General features: G+C 41.6%; 3 protein-coding genes across 5 annotated transcripts in view; 2 read left to right on the forward strand and 1 right to left on the reverse strand.

The window, feature by feature from the left end:
• RHOBTB3 (Rho related BTB domain containing 3) overlaps positions 1 to 1435 on the reverse strand; it is a 31944-nt gene extending 30509 nt beyond the window's left edge. Inside the window, exon 1 of one of the 3 annotated variants that reach the window (XM_028748194.2) lies at positions 1317 to 1435. The gene's annotated coding sequence lies outside the window, so the exon portion shown is untranslated. Of the gene's footprint in view, positions 1 to 860; positions 970 to 1316 lie in introns of those variants that run through there. The other 2 variants (XM_028748193.2, XM_028748196.2) reach the window with 2 other exon arrangements.
• Positions 55 to 12142, forward strand: LOC114606227 (carnitine O-palmitoyltransferase 2, mitochondrial-like). The gene is made up of 5 exons (XM_028748191.2): positions 55 to 1343; positions 3955 to 4035; positions 5772 to 5878; positions 7576 to 8874; positions 11424 to 12142. The coding sequence occupies exons 1-5, from the start codon at positions 1165 to 1167 to the stop codon at positions 11750 to 11752; spliced, it is 1995 nt and encodes a 664-aa protein (XP_028604024.1). The 5' UTR covers positions 55 to 1164; the 3' UTR covers positions 11753 to 12142.
• A 4206-nt stretch (positions 12143 to 16348) lies between these two features.
• LOC114606844 (spermatogenesis-associated protein 9-like) lies at positions 16349 to 17646 on the forward strand. Its single transcript, XM_077935890.1, has 2 exons — positions 16349 to 16646; positions 17212 to 17646. The coding sequence occupies exons 1-2, from the start codon at positions 16413 to 16415 to the stop codon at positions 17350 to 17352; spliced, it is 375 nt and encodes a 124-aa protein (XP_077792016.1). The 5' UTR covers positions 16349 to 16412; the 3' UTR covers positions 17353 to 17646.
• Positions 17647 to 19060: the final 1414 nt, after the last annotated feature.

Genomic DNA, 19060 nt, shown 5'->3' on the forward strand with positions numbered 1-19060 from the left:
GGGCAGGCTTTTGTTGGGGGGGGAGGCTCAGTTAAGTATTTTTATTGATTTATTGATTTTAATTGATGGGCAGGCAGCTGCCACCCTGCCCACCCCCTTTGGCTACACCCATGAGTCTTCTCTTTGAGGCTGCAAATGTATTTACACCTTAAAAAATACGAGTGACCTTATTTATACTGTGGAACTATTCTCAGCATGCTTCATTAGGCCAATAGCAGAAAGAGATGGGGCGGGGGTGTTCAAAACTTTTGCTTGCTGCTCCTTAAAATAACAAGGTTTGCCCTCATGTTGGAAAACTGGTTTTAGGTGTGGGGAAGCAGAACTTCCTTTTGCACCTTCTTCCATGAAATGGGTCCCACTCTGGGACAGATTTAGGTTTGATGAGGTCCTAACCTACTGAAGGTAATGGGGCCCTTTATATATCCAGCTGTTCTTTGTCAACAACAAATTGTTGCTGTTTTTTGTGTTGAATATATGCTATATGGTAATTTATCAACCTAATAGGTATCTAAAGCCATTTGCACATAACAAAATATGTATTTTATCAAAGTAATTATTGAACTGAAATACAATTAAAAAGAAGTATATTAATAGCGAAATACAACCCTATATATAGGAATGAGCAAACCAGTGGTATTTTAGGGAGCAGGCTAGCAGGCAGGGCCCATTGCTTACATCATAGGAGCCTACACAACACAAAACACTGTTGCTGTACGTAGGTTTTATTTTATTTGTTTTTTATCTTCTATTTTGGAAATTTACATCGTTGTTTTTTCCCTTTAAATTTTTAAAGCTGTAGCTTGTTTAGCTTATACGTAAACCCGGCACTGCAAGGTAAAACGGGCGACCTAGAAACATACACCGACCGAGGTGGAATAAAATATGAGGCGGGGGAGAAGCTCTACCCCCCCACCCCCGACCAGAAGAAGAAAAGAGCACGAAACGAGGGGGCCATGAGGGAGACTCAAAGAACAAGACCGCCTCAGCGCTCGCCTGCGCCGCCTCTGCAGAAGAGCAACGGCCTCCCTCGCGTTGCCCTGGTTACCGCCGCCCCCCCCCACCCGCCGCGGCCGTTTGCCGCCATTCTAAGAAGCGCGTGCCGGCGAGGATCGGTTGGCGCCTGCTCTGCTACTCCCGCCCGCCCCCCGCCCTTCTCAACGTGACATGCACCGAGCGAGGCCACGGTGGGGCATCGCGGCCCTGTGGAGCAGCGCGGCCAGGAGCCGCCGCTACTGGAGGACCGTGGGGCAGCTGGAAGGCATCGTGTCGGAGCAGGACACGGACCATCACTTCGTGCACCGGAGCACCATTCCTACCATGCACTTCCAGCCCAGCTTGCCCAGGTTCCCCCGCGTCGCCGTTGCTCCAGACTTGCAGGGGGTGGGTGGTGTGAGGGAGAAAGAGGAGCTGAGGAGGAAGCGGGAAGGCGAGCAGGTCCCTCGTGCCTTCTTCTTCCTCCTTCTCCTCCTCTTCCCAAAAAGCCACTCGTTCCAGTTCCCACTGGGGTTATATACGCACAGTAGTTTGCACTTAAGAGCAAACGCAACAAGGCACCTCAAGTGAAAGCCGGCCCGCTTGTTGGGCAGAGTGCTTGGGGCTGATCCTACTTGAGTTAGCGCCTCCTTACACCCTGAAGTGCAAAAGATAAGTAGGATTTATTTGACCACGTTGTGAGTCGTCTCAGGACCATTTTTAAAAGCTGTCGCCTTAAATACTAATGCAGTTACCATCTGCAGAAACATATCCTGTGCAGTATATTGGGTTGTGATCCTATGGCCACTTACTTTAGGGCAAGTTGGTTGAGCTTTGTGGAAGTACATTTTCTGGTAAACAGACAGGATTGCGCTCTTAGGCGTCAAGACACCACAAGACTCTTTGTTCATGCCAGCTGAACACTAGGATCCTTTATGGGTACACCATACAGAGATGGAACACTGATAAGGGACATTAGCAAAGCCCAGAGCTTTCCGAGCTTTTCATGTTGGTGACACACTTTTTAGACGTGCATCATTTTTTGACACTGTAATTCAGTTTCACTAGCACAGTGTTTCCCAAACTTTTTTGGGCAACGGCACACCTGTTTACTGAAAAAAAATCTCGCGGCACACCACCATTAAAGCCCCGCCCCGTGACGTCAGCGCGCAGCGTCACGCCGGGAGGGACGCACGAAAGCTATCCTATGTAAATACGGATTTAGCCTCGGTTTGCTCTGGCTTTGAAGCTAAAGGTTAAAGGGGGGGGGGCAGAGAGACGTGTAGACCCGTTTGCTTAGAAGTAGGTCCCCAGTGTTTCCCCATGGGGTCCCAAGGAAGAGCGGCGCCACCCGATTGGATTTCCTAAACTCCCGCCCTGAGCGCTGGAGTTCCGCGTAACCCAAATTAAACCCGGTTGCTTACACTCTGTCCAGGAGGACGCACAATCCCCGCTTGACGGATGGGTCTGTTCCAAGGCTGGCTCCGCTGGCAAAGCCGGCTTGCTGGACGCCTCTTGGCAGGGAGAGAAGCGGACGGACGAGTTTTAAGAGGCTCTCCGTCGCTCCAGAAGAAGGCAGGGCGAAGATTTCAAGGGGCATCGCTCCGGCTGCTCCCTCTCCCGGCGCGCAGGAGCGATGCCTCTCTCTGGCTCTCCCTCCGCGCAGGCTGAGGGAGGGAGGGAGGGGCGCGTGTGACCCGTCTCTGCTGGGAGACCAAACCCAGCGAGGCAGAGTCGCGCGGAGGCGCCCAGGCAGCGCTGCCGGCTTCGAGGAGGAGCGCCAGGCAGCAGCAGGAGGCGCGGCCTCTCCTCGCCGCCGCCGCCCCGCCTCTCGCCGCCGACTCGCCCGCCTCCCTCCAGGCATCTCGCGGCACACCCGCCGATGTCTCACGGCACACTCCTGTGCCGCGGAACACCGGTTGGGAAACACTGCACTAGCATACCAGAGGTTAAACTAGCCTGTTTCCAGCTTCTGGAGGACTGCAGGGAGCATTTGCACAACACACAAACTGCAGCCGATGCGCTTATGCATGTCCTGAGTAGAAGAAGGACCTGAGAAGGATTCCTTCATTGATTGATTTATAAATAATATTTATTGACATTGTGTGCACATCTGCCCACCTAACATTTGTTCTATTAAAACTAATCTCATATCAGTTTTCCTGGTAAACCTAAACATTAATTAAGACTAATTACGCCTTAATATGTCTAGTTTAACGGGAATAGTTGCATCCTGTTCAATGGCTGCTCACAATCCATAAATGGATGTAGTGCACAGGTGGAAAGTGTGCAGCATTTAATAATTGTTTAACCATCCTGATTATACTGCAGGATTGTAGGAAGCATTAAGCTGCTTGAAATAAGATGCATTTTGTAGGAGACAAGTGTTTCAGCGCTTCTGATCCTCACAGACAAAATTTGTGTATCTGTTGTGTATCTGCATGCATGTTTCTATGAGCATGGGGATAGCTCATACTGATCCTCACCTGCTGACATTGCAGATATAAATCAGTATGAGTGAGGCACTGCTGGTTTGCTACTGTAGGGGGTGTCTGATATGTGATTTATTTTGCTTCCTCTGATTTTCATTGTGCATTATATCCTTTAAATCTTAGAAGGCATAAAGATTCAGTGTGAATGTATCATTGTGGAAATAGAACTAGTAGTCTTTCCACTCTTACTGTTTTTAACATTTGTAGATAAGAGGCTTTGGTGTCTTCATTATTTAAGTTGTCTTTAATTTTTTAAAATAATACTTGTAGCACGTAAGAATCACCTCTGGGTGATCAGGCAACAAAGGCTTTGCAAATTAAAAGAGTATTTATTCTCCCCCACTCCAGGTAATCTATAAATTATGTGTCTATGTGCCATAAATTATTAATTTAAATATGAATGAACAGGTGGGCTGGTATATTGAAGGGGAGGTAGTAATCTCTGAGGATTTATGTGCCGGATCTATAATTTGTCAATATCCATTTGTAGATTGCCTATTCCAAAACTGGAGGATACTATTAATAGATATTTAGCTGCCCAGAAGCCACTATTGAATGAAGAAGAGTACAGGTACAAGAAATTACACTTGCAATTATTTCAATATGTCAAATGTAAACACAAAAATTAACATTTGCTCTCCAGCTCTATCACCAGCAGCTGCTTAAACAACTACTCTCTTGTATGGCTCTGTATGTGTTTTCTATTGGTGCTCCTTGCTAATAGGAAGAGCTGTAGCACAGTACATGCTTGGCATACTGATTGTCCCAGGTTCAATCTTCAGCATCTTGTCTGAAACCCTGCAGAGATGCTATTAGTTAGTGTAGAAATAAGACAGAGGCTGTGTACACACTAAGCCATTTGTAGCACAAAAATGTACCGTAACTTTTCTCGATCAAGAATTGTTAATGCCTGTCCTCAACATGCTGCTTTCAGTCTGACATTTAAAGCCCTAAACGGCCTCAGCCCTGTATACCTGAAGGAAGGTCACCACCCCCATTGTTCAGCCCAAGGCCCTTCTGGCGGTCCTCACATTGTGAGAAGTGAGATTACAGGGAACCACGCAGAGGGCCTTTTTTCAAATGGACACATTGTGGGGTAATGCAGAATCAATCTGCAATGAGCTTTCCTTTTTGAAAATGGAACCAATTTCTCAAGAAGCACTTTTTGGGGGCCCAAAAAATAAAAAAGATCTAGATTGTGTGTGGACTATGTAGGAAAAAACAACTACACAGTCTCCAGTGGCTCTTGACTAAACTGTTGTGTATACACAGCCTGAGCCAGCTGGACGTATTCTCTGACTCAATGTAAAATAGCTTCTTATATTTACTGGTAACTCCTTCCCAGAACAAATGTATGGTGCCACTTCCCGCTCCTCAGAAACCACAATTTCTGTGAAACCTTTGACTTAAAAACATAGTTTGCATCCCTTTGACTTAAATACATAGTTTGTATGTTGATGGTGCTGTTTCACTGATAATTAGGGGTCCAGCCCTTGTTTTTGGTTGGCAGTGCACTTCCTCTCCCCCTTCCCCCAAATTCTTTGGTGTGTGCAGATTATGCAAGGGAGTGGTATGTTCTACCACTCACTTCCTGCTCGGCTTTGGAGAATCAGAAGTGGCACAATATACTAGGGATGGACTTCTGCTTCTTCTGCCTTCTTTTGCTGAAGGAACCAGGGAGAGGGGTTCTGGTGTGACTTCATACTGGGTCTGAGAGGTGGCAGAAACAGCCCAAGTCCTTTTGCTGCTTCTGCTTCTCTAAAACCTAGCTGCTAAGGCCCCTGATAAGAGAGACAAGTCCCACCTCATGCACAGTGGAAGACTCTTCTGAGTTCTCTGGAATTTGTAGACACCATAGGGGACCTGGAATTTGTGTTGATAATACAGGTCAATGATTCATGCAGCAAGATCAGGAAGACCTGTCATAGCAAACTGTCTTTATGGACTCCTAAATAGAATTCATATAAACATTTACTTCCTCAAAAACTCCAAAGCCTGGAATTACAACAATTTCTGTTTACAATATTTGTTAGCCTTGACTTTGATTAAGGAGCACACCTAACTTGACTCTTTTCAGAGTCATATTTACTTCACCCCTAATTTCATATAATGTTTATTTAATGTGTGATTCATTGAAACACTGCTCCTGCACAACCTACATTAATGTCCAGGTGTGTAAGGATGGCACGATATATTGCATATATGTATTACATAAAAGGGAATTATATTAATGAAATATTATAATTTATTATAATAAATACTATTGAAATCCAGTGCTAAGATGAGTAACACTTTTTCAATTTCTAGAAATACTGAAAAAATTGCTAGAAAGTTTGAAGCTGGAGAAGGGAGGTTAATACATCGTGATCTTCTGGAACATGATAGACTTAATAAGCATACAAGTTATATAGCAGGTTGGTTTTTAATTTTCTTGCAATAAAAAAAATGCCCACGAACTTTCTTACTATTATTGATGTTTATTCCAGAGACAGTTTAGGAATTATTTTTCAACAACCATGCTCTCTCATTATGTGCTGATTGTTTCCCCCCACCAGATTATATGTTTGTGATAAAGTAGTCATGTAAGAATTCCACTTCATGTGGAGACTGCAGTTGAATACTCTATCCCAAAACCTAAAAAGTTGATTGCACAATGGCTAGTTCACTCATGATATCTAGGTGAATAACAGAATTGTCACATGATCACTTTCCATTTTCAAATTGCAGACAAAACATAATTCAAGCAGAAAAACTAAGCACTCAAAATGGTCAGCTGAATGAACTCTGTACCTCTGCTGAAACTTTCTGTCTGGTAGACTACACATTATCCTGTATCTTTTGGTCCTCAGAAGCATATATAGTATGACCAGTCTTGACTTCTATTACTCTCCACACACAAAAAATAATTGTTATCTTCAGTGTTTTTCAAAGTTCTTAAATCACTGGTTTTGTTTCAAGTTTTGGAACAGTCAAGTTTCTGTGTTGCATATTCTCCAGATAATATCCTTATTTAGTATTCATTAGCTTAATGAATTCCTGCCAACCTAGCAGTTTGAAAGCATACAGTGCAAGTAGATAAATAGGTACTGCTCTGGTGGGAAGGTAAACGGGCATTTCTGTGCACTGCTCTGGTTTCGCCAGAAATGGCTTAGTCATGCTGGCCACATGACCTGGAAAAACTGTCTGCGGAAGCAGACAAACGCTGGCTCCCTCGGCCTTTAAAGCGAGATGAGTGCTGCAACCCCAGAGTCGCTCACGACTGGACTTAATTGTCATGGGTCCCTTTACCCTTTACCTTTAGGTTAATGAATACACATATTCTGTTAGTATTAGGTGAATAAATATTGACCAATATAATAAGAGCTTGTTGGATCAGACCGGTATAGTTGAGCACTCTGTTGCTGTTGACTAAGTAAATATCTATGGGAATCCCATAAGCAGGACATAAGCACAATAGCACTCTCCCACTTAAGATTCCCAGCAACTAGCATTTAGAGGCATACTTCTGATATTGGAGGGAATATATAGCCATCACTGATAGGTTTATCCTCCATAAATTCATCTAATCCCCCTGTGGAGCTGATTAAGTTGTCAGCCATCACTACATTACATGGTAACAAAATTCCAATTACCAATACCCTGCATGAAATACGTTATTTCTATTTCTCTGTCCTGGATCTCCCTGAAATTCAGCTTCAACTGATTACTCTGGGGTATTGAATTTTTCAACACCACACATACTTTTGTACATGTCTATCATGTTCCCTTATGCCTGCTTTTTCTCTAAGCTAAAAAAAAATAAACAAAAATCTTCTGCCTAGGGAAGTTGCTCCAGCCCTTTGATCGTTTTGTGAACTGCACATCTTCCAGCTCTACAATATCCTTTTTGAGGGTGTGTGTGTGTGTGTGTGTGTGTGTGTGACGAAAACTGTTCTTATTTGGGTAAGACTTCAACTTTCTTAAGGTAGACTTTTTTCTTTAATGGCACATGTGACAGTGATTGTTATCCACACTGGTGACCTCTTGGATTTGATTGTGCAACTATCTTTGATATATCAAAGAGCCAAATGTGCATTTTATTAACTGTTTTTTTGTGTGTGTTTTTTTGTAGGGCCCTGGTATGATATGTATCTTTCTGCAAGAGATCCAATTGTTTTAAACTACAACCCTTTCATTACTTTAAATCCTGACCCAAAACCGGAATACAACAGGCAAATAGTGAGAGCAACAAATCTGGTTGTATCATCGTTAAAATTTCTTAACAGCCTGAAGAATAACTATTTGCGGCCAGATATATATTATGTCAATCGCAAATGGGGTCAGAGTAAAGTATTCAAACATTTTATCCGTATTCTTCCACCTAGTATATCCTGGTATGGAGCGTATTTGGTGAATGCATATCCTTTAGACATGTCACAATATAAGTCACTCTTCAACAGCACCAGAATTCCTAATTTAAGCAAAGATGCATTGTTCACAAGTGAATTTGCAAGACATTTGTTGGTGATGAGAAATGGACATCTCTATGTTTTTGAAGTATTGGATGCTTTTGGTAACATTCTACACCCATCTGAAATCCTGGCTCATTTAACACAAATAATACACGACGCTGATCGGTTGCCTAAGTTTGAACTTTGCTACCTGACAACTGAAGATAGAAATACCTGGGCAACATTAAGACAGGAACTTGTTCAAAAAGGTAACGAAGAAAACCTCAAGAAAATTGACAGTGCCGTATTTTGTCTTTGCTTAGATAGAGCTTCCCCCCAAAATGAACTTGAGCTCACTCATTGTTTTCTTCATGGATATGGTTTCAATCGCTGGTTTGACAAATCTTTTAGTCTGATTGTCACTAGTGATGGTACTGCAGGAATAAATTTTGAACACTCTTGGGGAGATGGAATTGCAATTCTGCGTTTTATTAATGAAGTCTATAGAGACAGCACAGAGCACCCGGCTCTTGTACCACAAGCCAGTCCAGCTCTATTTGTTACATCATGTGACAAGCTTGAATTTAATATGGATCACACAATAACATCTGCTATAAGTGCTGCACGTCAGAAATTTGATCAAAAAAGGGGAATGTTCTGTGTTAAAACGCTTAAGTATAAAAAGTTTGGGAAACAATATTTAATAAATCAAAATTTGAGCCCTGATGCTGTGTTTCAGCTTGCATGTCAGATGGCTGTCTATCACCAGTATGGAAAACTTCTTCCTTCTTACGAAGCATGTAGTACTGCAGCTTTTAAGCATGGTCGCACTGAAACAATTCGACCAACATCTGTGTACACAAAAAAATGTACAGTTGCATTTATTGATCAACGAGGGAAGCATAGCACTGAAGATATGAGAAACATGATTGATGAATGTTCGAAGTATCATAGACGCTTGCAGCTGGAGGCTACATTAGGTTAGGCCTTTTCAACATTTTCTCATTCATATTGGATTTCTGTTGTTTGACTTGTCTTACAGAAAGGGTAATGTTTCCTAGGCGTTTTCACATGGAGATACATTCATTCTGGCTTTTCTTCATTTAACTAAAGACCTTGCTGAGAGATAGATAATGCAGTAATATTTTTCATACTTTATTTCATTTATATATCCCCCTTCCTCTGAGGAGCTCAAGGCATTATACGTCATTCTCCCATGCCCATTTTATCCTCACAACAACCCTGTGAGGTAAGTTAGGATGACAAATTGACAGCACATGTCTGCTCAAGATTAAGTTAATTGAATTCAATGGGACTTACTTATTACTAGGTAACAGTGCAAAAGTTTGCAGCAGCCTTTGTGACTAGCCTGAGATTTATGGCTGAATGGGGTTTGGAACTCCAGTGGCCTTAGCCCTGATCTGATCACTACACCATACTGGTTCTTAAGAGGAGAAAAATGCCCTTTCTCTAGTATATTTATAATGTTAACCTCTCACCACATGCTTTTAAAATAAAAGATCTCTAAATGAAGGGTACAAAACATGTTGAAATGAAGATATGTGACTTTTAAAAAAGTCTCTTCTTTGAAGGATTCTCTGTAATTCAAAATTGGCTAGATTTGCAATTATGAAGAGCTATTTGCATTTTGGTTATTATAGGTCCAGTGCTGTGTCCCTAGAGGAGCTCTTTGTATTAATCCCACCAGCAACATCTATTCTTTACGGTGTCTGCATTCTAAAATCTTGTATCTTTTGTTATTCTAGCAGAACTTGGTAGGTAGCATCACCCCAGTGATACAGCATTAGGGCTTTTCTTTCTTTTGGTCTGATAAAAAAATCTGAATCATTCAAAAGCCAGCTTTATTCATTTATTTTATTTATTTATTAAATTTGTATACCGCCCTTCATCCGTAGATCTCAGGGCAGTTCACAACAAAAATACAAGCTGAAAACATCTTAAAAACAAGAACAACAAAAACAAAAACATTTCAACATTTAAAACACAAACTGACATAACAGTAATAGCACCTCACTTGATAGCAGCTTACTTAGGTCCTTTGGAACTTCATGAAACTAGGAGAGTCTATTCACTACTGTCTTGTCCCTAAATTAAGGTCATTGAGGGATGCCAGTTATGTTTTACCACACTTCAATGACATCTGCTGTGTGGTAGCCTAAGAGAGGGCCTCCTCTGTGGTGGAGCCCCAGTTGTGGAATACCCTCCCTTTCAGGATATGGCTAGCACTAACATTTGAGTTTTTGTCACCAGCTAAAAACAGTATTGCTTAGATATTTGCTAAACAATTCTCTTAGTTATGTAGGTTATCTGAATTTGTTTTAATTACTATTGTACTTGGTGTGGTTCGTTTTTATCTGCCCTGTAATTTGAAGTCTGTTTATTTGTTTCAGTGTACTCTTCTGAGATTGCTAGATGATCAAACACAGCCTTAAATAAAATAAATACTCTATGAAACAGGAACGTTCTAAAATTTGGCATATTTCCTAACAGTCATAGACATTCAGATGCCATGCTAAATAGTGTTTTAGGATGGCATTTATGAGCCTACCTTCCTTCCAGGTTTACATGCTTTCCCCTCCTATTTCCTCCTGTAGCCTGGAGGCGCTTAGAAGCTTAAATTTCCCTTTTTGCATCTAAACCACAGACCATAGTTTACCATTAAATATACCAACTTGAAATCATAGATTATGAAGCTGGTTTGTTGAGACCAATTAATGCTAAACCACACAATGAAAAGTATCTAAGAAAATAAACACTTTCAGATTCTTGCGCTCAGTTGTGTGGGAAAATCACAGAACTGTAGAGTTGGAAGGGACCAACCCCCTGTAATGAAGGACTATGCAGCTGTCCCATACGGGGATCATAACTGCAACCTTGGCTTTATCAGCACCATGCTCTAACCAACTGAGAAGAGATATAGCACAGAAGATCAGGAGGAAGGTAGGCACATGCATGTCATGCTAAACCAAATGTGGCCATACACCCCCTAGTAAGATGAAGTATCGTTATGCTTAGTGTGGAGACATTTCAGTGTATCTTTGGGGATACTCATGGGTGTCTAGCTGTCTGGCATCATTAGACAAAGTTGCAGGTCATTCCAGGATAACAGAAAAATATGATAAAAATCAGGAATGGCATCAAGTCAATGATTGAAGAAACCGCTTGAAGCTGTTTAAAAGCTATCACTTAATGGAGGTGTTTTCACAAAATCATGTGTAAATAGTGTTTTCTATTTCATATAACTAGAATGAAAAATTATATTTACTAAGTATATAATCAAAATGCTGTAGCTCACTTTCTGTACATTAGGTTGTATCCAAGGGTAGTCATAATCAGGGCAGACCGCTTAAAATTAATAAACATAGCTAGCTTTGCTTTTCACCTGAGCTTTTGGTCATTCATGTGTGGGTTTTCAAGTATTTGTGGCCTTTTTTAGTAGGCAGGATCTATAAGCCCTGTTGTTGTTTTAATACTTACCCTATGCATTTGCCCTTTTTTTTAAATCCAGGCCAAGGATTTGATCGCCATTTATTTGCCTTGAAGTACCTTGTCCAGCGCAGAGGTGGACGTATGCCTGATATTTATAATGACCCAGCCTACAAAAACATAAACCATATTATAATTTCAACTAGTACATTAGGCAGTGAAGCAATTAATCATGGTGGGTTTGGACCAGTTGTGCCAGATGGTTTCGGAGTTGGATATAACATGTTTGAAGATTGGGTAGGAAGTATTATAACTAGCTATTTAGAAAAAGACTCAGAAGAACTTATAAAATACCTCGAATATACATTGAATGATATATATGATGTCTTAGAAGGAAGAAGTCTTAAATAGTATCAAATTTTCTATTATATGGAGCTAGCAAAATAATGATGCAAAATTAAATATATATATATTGTGCAGAGGACTATGAAATGCAACAGTTAGAAAATAAACATTGTAGAAAACAAAAATTTCAGACAATGGTTAAAGTAGTTCTATGTCAATGTCAGTATACTAATACTGTAATTTCTTGTTCTTATTGTATATTATTGTTACTACTATTAATGATTTTATAGTAAACATTTTTTATGCAATATTTTTTCCATTGATTGTATTCACTGCTGCTCATCTAGGGAAATCATATTGTGCTGAAGAGTATATAATTTTGAGACTAATCCCAAACACTGCAAAACCAAGCAATATATATGCTGGTGTTTATATGTGTCACCCAGTCAGCCCGCTCTCAAAATGCTTCCTTCCCTCCCATTCTCAAGTGTAGGAAAATATGTATATACATTTTAGCATGCAGAGTCTGCACTGCATCATATTATAATTTCAAGGAACTTTCCCTTTCTTATATGCACATCAACATGGGAGCAAGGAGCAGATCTGAGTAGCTCTGCCCCTGATGTCCCCTGCTCCTCCACTCAGACTCTTAAGTCAGCATGACTATCTGAATGGAGGGGAAATGCGGGTCTTCTGGGGAGGAGTGATGGCAGACTAGTTGTTGATTGCTGACACTCACATTGGCAGAGATAATTATGTGGTGATTAAAGGTAATCAAGATGTAAGTCTTGGTTACCAAACTCCCTGAATGGAGGGGAACTTCACAAGTATGTACAGGTTGTGTGTGTGCAGTTTGTTATACCACATCAGTTAGAAAAGGATATAAAAATCCTCCCGCATTTTTCTCTCAATAAACCTAATCCTATTATAACAGTCCTAGTAATTTGCATGAATTCCCTTTAAAAAGAACTGGGACAGGAGTTTAGGGATGATTCCTGGAGAAGCATGGGGTGGTGAGGAGGGGCTCCAACAGAGAACTACTTGTTGTAGCTGTTGATTAATCAAATCACACTGTTAAGTCTTGTCTCAACTTATTACTCGTAGAGGATTCCATTTATACTTAATATTTCTTCAATAAAAGCCATGTTACTGACTTACAAAGAAGAAAGATAGCCAGTGCAAAAATGGAGTAAAACAACACTTAAATAAAAGCGAAGTGGTGTCTGCAAGGCTCATTTTATAAAAAGTAGCTTTCAGTGAAATAACAGTCACCCAGTAGACGTGATAAAGCTTACAAATCCTAAAAGCTACTGAATAGTTTGCAGAGACAGAAAAGGAACACACACTAAAAGCAATTGATTAATCTGTGTACAGAGAAAACTAGCCAGTTTAAAGTGCACAGGTCACAAGTTAGAACTGTTAAGAAAGTAAACAATTAACGACATAACTTGCCGAGCAGTCAAAATAAACAGACCAGAACACAATGGGATATTTTCCTCCTTTGCATCAATGGAGATTTCTGCCACATGGAAAGCAATGGAAAAGAATATCCAGATTTTTGACAGATGAAATATGCATGTTTAGTTCTAGTAATCCCACTGACATGCAGGCCGAGACCTAACCTAGATGTATATTTCCGATACCGGTGAAGTATGAATCCTGAATTTCATCTAGTAAGAAATAGAAAAAGGGGTAGTAATCAATTGTTGGGGATAATTGGGCTTTGACAGAGACAGCAGCCACTGCAGATATTCAGTATTGGACCCTCAGAGAAAGTAATTTATATATGTAATTTGGGACTCAGTCTGGTACTACTTCCCGCCCCCGCCCCATATCAGGCTTTGAAATTAGTGTGAGAACATTTTAAGCAGTGGATTTCTTTTGCAACATCGATGGCATTTGTTTCTGGCAGTTAACACACAGCAGCAGCTTCTGCATTCTGGACCAACTTAAGTTTCCAAACTATCTTAATGGGCAGCCCATGTATTGTAGTGCATCAAGAGGTGATGAGGGCATGCATAACTGTGGCAAGACCTTGTCTCTGTGGGACAGATTCCCTGCATAATTCAGGAGTACCCACTGTTGCTCAGACACAGACCACTTAGTCCAAAATTGGAGTTAAGAGTATGATGTGAGGACCTTTAAAAGTAGGATCCTCACTACTGCCTCTTTCGTACTAGCGGGAACAGTTTCTCCCAGAGAAGTATTGGTTAGATACAACAGGGATGGGGAATCTCGGGTCCAACGGCTGAATGTGGGTCCCTTGGTCTCTACCCAGCAGCCAGAACTCTCCCCAGCCACACACCCTCTCCCTAGACCAGGGGTCTGCAACCTTTAAGACAAAAAGAGCCACTTGGACCGAAGGAAAAAAAACTGGGAGCCGCAAAACCATTGTGACATTTAAAACAGTGGGGAGTGTCGGGGCACACAATGCACCTCCTCCCCTCACTAGTATCCGCCCCGGAGCCGCGGCAAAGATGTAAAAGAGCCACATGCGGCTCTGGAGCCGCGGGTTGCTGACCCCTGCCCTAGACTAGTCCTCACCAACCCTGATCTGTACCTTTTCCAGGTACATTTACTGTTTTAATGAACAACCTGGCAGAACAAAAGCTCCTTTTGATTTTAGTCCTTCGAAAGAGGGAGTTTGAACAAAGTATAGGTGTAGTAGGATTTATAATTTTTTTCTCTACATTGCTGGAAAGGTAATTTAGCAAACATATTTTATCAGATACGATTTATAATTGCCAAAGGGAACCTAGAGTATGCCATGAAAGTATTACGCACTACAGCTACACGTACTGTAATATTAGAAGCGTAATGTGAAATTTGCAGCTATTGGCCACAATCCAGTACTAAGCAGGACTGCAAAAAAACACCTAACTCAATGGCTATGTACATATTACCAGCTAAAAATGCTGCTACATCATTTGTTTTCTCAATTCGGATTGAAGTTGGTTTAGGGGGGAAAGCATCAAAACATAGTATTTTATTAAAAACAACAGAATAGATACAGGGCAGATATAGACTGTGGCTAACATGTGAACATTGCTTCCCAAACCAGCGGTGGGAGCACCCTTGATGCAATGTAAACAGAAATGTGTGCACATCCTGTTTGTCCCCCATGTCTTCAGCAAATGGATTCCAGGAATGGTGTAATAACAGTTTATTTCATCGGCCGTGTGAGGAGGGCACTGCCTGTCTAATATGTCCTAGCAAGAATTGGAACGAAATATATAATTAGTGCCTTTCCAACCAATCTTTTTTTTGTCAGTGTAGAAAAAATATATGCAGTTACGTGCAGTAACAGTACAAACATATAAACATCTAAGTTCTATTAAGCTAAATATAACCAACTTTCCTGAGTAGATATGCATAAGTCTGCATTCTCAGTATCTCAAAGCATACAATTGATAAACAGAAAAATAAATTGTAATATTAATATACCCAAGGCAGAGTAGGCCACTAAATTTTCTTAAAGTAAAACACACACATTCCATCCAACATTCAGTGTACTCTGTTTTAAAAGTCAAGGGAGGGGACTTTGGAACTTTTCATTCATTCTGAAACAGAATTCTAAGAATGTTAGGTACTATATAACCCAGAAACCAGAGCATTTTTTCCACCTTGCTTTTTGGACAGGATCAGTCAAAGGAAGCCATGAGTGTCTTTAGGAAAATAATAGGAATTGTGACATACATACATAGGCAGCTATTTTGCTGTCAAAAATTCCAAAATAGCCTTGTAATTATCAACTAATAAAAATCTTAGTCATTCTTCAACTTTTTAACATTGCTTTTACTACTTTAACAATTAAAGGGGAAAGGTAAAGGGACACCTGACCATTAGTTCCAGTGGAGACCGACTCTGGGGCTGCAGCACTCATCTCTATAGGCCAAGGGAGGTGGCATACAGCTTCCGGGTCATGTGGCCAGAGTGACTAAGCCACTTCTTGCGAACCAGGGCACCGCACGGAAATGCCGTTTACCTTCCCGCCGGAGCGGTACCTATTTATCTACTTGCACGTTGACGTGCTTTCGAACTGCTAGGTTGGCAGGAGCAGCGACCGAGCAACGGGAGCTCACCCCGTTGCGGGGATTTGAACCGCCAACCTTTTGATTGGCAAGTCCTAGAATGCCCTAGGTTGGCGGTTCAAATTAATTTAGTTCCTTCTTAAAAAGAATAATGACCCAGCAGTCTTCCTTTTAAAAGTAATGATAAAGTTTGCTTACATGCAGTTCACTGTATGGTCCTGAAGGCAGGCTTTATCTAGTAGGAATAAGGCGGAAAAGGGAAGATGGCTGCATGACCAGCCCTTTTGTAGGGTCTGCTAGGGTCACGCCACTCATTTCCTCTGTTCCCCTGGTAAGGGAATTTCAATGGGAGGAGCACGTTTTGGAAGCTAAGCCTGCTGAAATTCATCTAGAAAACTGTTAAAGGTACATGAGCCTTGTCCTCTTTCACATCTGACCACATCACTTTCCCTCTTTCCCAGACACATAATGCATACTTAAGGTGAAATCTGGAATTTTCATGTGATCCCGAATGCTCTACCGAATGCTCTAGATCTTAATGCATCAAACTGTCCTCCCCCCCCCCCCCGAGTACCGTAATTTGACTATTTTTTTTCTCTCCCTCCTTGTATTGACTTATTTTTCAGGACGGCAATCGCACTGTTCAGGAGTCTAGGTCTGTTGTGGCGAGAGTGTTTTCTTCCGCTCATGCAGTAATGATTAGGCATGGGCTAGCTCATCTCTCCCGCTCTTCAAAATCAATTGCTAAATTCGTGCAGCCACACCTTATTCAAAAATTGGCAGAGCTGCATAGGGTATCACATGGTCTCTTTCCGAAACTGAATGCTCCCAAACAACCTCTTTATAAATTGAAGGTAGGCAATGAGTGTGACTGCTCCATCTCATATTTTCTTTTCTTTTTTAAAAAAAATATTTTATTAGGAATTTCAACATAACCATCTCATATTTTCTAAGTGAGTTCTAAGTGAGTGTGTGAGGGATTTTCCCCAAGTCCCCCCGCCCCAATAATTTGTCTGGGGCAGCAGCGATAGTGTGTGGGCGCACAGAGAGTTAGCAAACCACATCAGGAGCTCTGCATGGAAATATTTAGGAACTGTCTAGCATGTGAACATTAGATTGTTATCAATGTTGAGCTTTATGTCCCATTGATTTAAATAAGGAAGATATAAGCAAGTTCTTAACTCTCCCGTTCAAACCAAAGGAACTTAAAAGTGCTAAACTTTGAAAGGATCATGCATACAAAACTGCAATATGGCAGAAGAATCCCTTGACTATGAATCCCAGCTTGGTGTAGTGGTTAAGAGCAGTGGTCTTGTAATCTGTGAACTGGATTCGTTTCCCCGCTCCTCCACATGCAGCTGCTGGGTGACCTTGGGCTAGTCATACTTCTCTGAAGTCTCTCAGCCTCACTCACCTCACAGAGTGTTTGTTGTGGGGGATGAAGGGAAAGGAGATTTTTAGCCGCTTTGAGACTCCTTAAGGGGAGTGAAAGGCAGGATATCAAGTCCAAACTCTTCTTCTTCTCTACAGGAAAAATCCATGTCCCTTTATGATGTCCTTTCCTATCCAATGAAGACCGCCCTCACTGGTGTAATGTGCATTTCTTATGCAGCACTAATTTATTTGGTAGGTTAGTAAATACTGTTCTTTCTGATCCTTCTTGTTTCGTGCTTCCCCTTCCCTTCAGCAAAGAATTGAAGCCATGCATTATTCTTCCATTACTGTGCACCCTTTTAGTGCACATTACCAATGCCCAGCTGTAGTTGGCATGCTAGCTGTGACCATTCCTCGACCAACATTGCCTACCTACAGTAGAAGAAGAAGAGTTTGGATTTGATATCCCGCCTTTCACTCACTTTAAGGAGTCTCAAAGCGGCTAACATTCTCCTTTCCCTTCCTCCCCCACAACAAACACTCTGTGAGGTGAGTGGGGCTGAGAGACTTCAAAGAAGTGTGACTGGCCCAAGGTCACCCAGCAGCTGCATGTGGAGGAGCGGAGACGCGAACCCGGTTCCCCAGATTACGAGACTACCACTCTTAACCATATTTAATTCAAAGTAATCTCTTAGAGTCCTTTGGGCCTTGCCAATCACCTGTTCATTCCTCAACAACTCATCATTCATCCTCCATCTGAAGGAACCCTGCGGACATCATTTCATTTCCAAAAACACTGCATTATGATGAGAGCAAGTCTTAGGAGTCGGTCACCAATGGACCTAATGGTCAGACGTCCCTTTACCTTTCCCCTTTAATTGTTAAAGTAGTAAAAGCAATATTAAAAAGTTGAAGAATGACTAAGATTTTTATTAGTTGATAATTACAAGGCTATTTTGGAATTTTTGACAGCAAAATAGCTGTCTATGTATGTATGTCACAATTCCTATTATTTTCCTAAAGACACTCATAGCTTCCTTTGACTGATCCTGTCCAAAAGGCATTTAGTTTCACAGTATTTTGTCTTTTAACTCGCTCTTCCAGTATGTATGCATTACTGTACAGAGCTTTCCTATGGGCTTGGTTTAAAAACAAAGTTCAATCGTACACTAGAAAATGGTTTCAGAACTCTGAACTCCAGAGAACTGTCATCAAATTAAGGGCAGTGCAGGAATTTGGTTATTTTCTTTTCCTTCTCAATTGTCCTTGTCAGTCAGCTAGCCACATACTGTATAGGAAGGGCAGATTGCTCCCAGCAGCTCCACCTACACAGCAGTGAGTGCCAGGCTTATCCCAAACTACTGTGTAAAAGGGGCTTTGTTGCTCACAAACTCTTTCCTGTGCACAGTTTCTCGCTACTGGAAGAAAAGGGCTCTGTTTGCAGCTAGGAGAAAAGGGCAGATTTCTTTACTTAGCAAAAACCCCAGACCGGATTAAATGTTACAGATATGTGTGGTTTCTGCTGCTGCTGCTGCTGTTTATCCTTTGTGGTGGCATAACTTTTGAAAGCTTTTACAGCATCTCTGCATCAGTTCCAGCACCTACCAGGGATTTGCAGTGTTTGTGCGAGGTTGGCAAACACAGTAGGATGGGTTTTTTAATACTACATCAGCCACATAGAAGGGCGCCACATGGTATTGCTTTGCACTTAGATAGGCCATCATCCAGGGGTACCAACTTGAATAAAATATTGCGTAGGCTCAGGTAAGCCCTCCCTGCATAATCGATCACATGGTGTGGTGCATGCATACCATTTGAATGGCAATGCCCATCAACATTTGGGTCTGGGGGCGGTCCTCTCAAATATTTTATGGGGAGTGGCGAAGGGACCCCGGCCTCTAGGAGTTGGCTCCTTTGCCATCATCAGTTGCCAGAGTTTCCAAGGACCAGGAGAAAGCAATCTGAAGAC

Source organism: Podarcis muralis, chromosome 11 (assembly GCF_964188315.1).
Source record: "Podarcis muralis chromosome 11, rPodMur119.hap1.1, whole genome shotgun sequence".
Lineage (NCBI taxonomy): Eukaryota > Metazoa > Chordata > Lepidosauria > Squamata > Lacertidae > Podarcis > Podarcis muralis.

Coding starts and splice junctions, on each gene's coding strand:
- LOC114606844 (XM_077935890.1), top strand. CDS start 16,413: ATGATTAGGCATGGGCTAGCTCATCTCTCCCGCTCTTCAAAATCAATT. Junction 16,647..17,211: donor ATATTTTATTAGGAATTTCA/ACATAACCATCT, acceptor GGAGTGAAAGGC/AGGATATCAAGTCCAAACTC.
- LOC114606227 (XM_028748191.2), top strand. CDS start 1,165: ATGCACCGAGCGAGGCCACGGTGGGGCATCGCGGCCCTGTGGAGCAGC. Junction 1,344..3,954: donor TTCCAGCCCAGCTTGCCCAG/GTTCCCCCGCGT, acceptor ATCCATTTGTAG/ATTGCCTATTCCAAAACTGG. Junction 5,879..7,575: donor GCATACAAGTTATATAGCAG/GTTGGTTTTTAA, acceptor GTTTTTTTGTAG/GGCCCTGGTATGATATGTAT.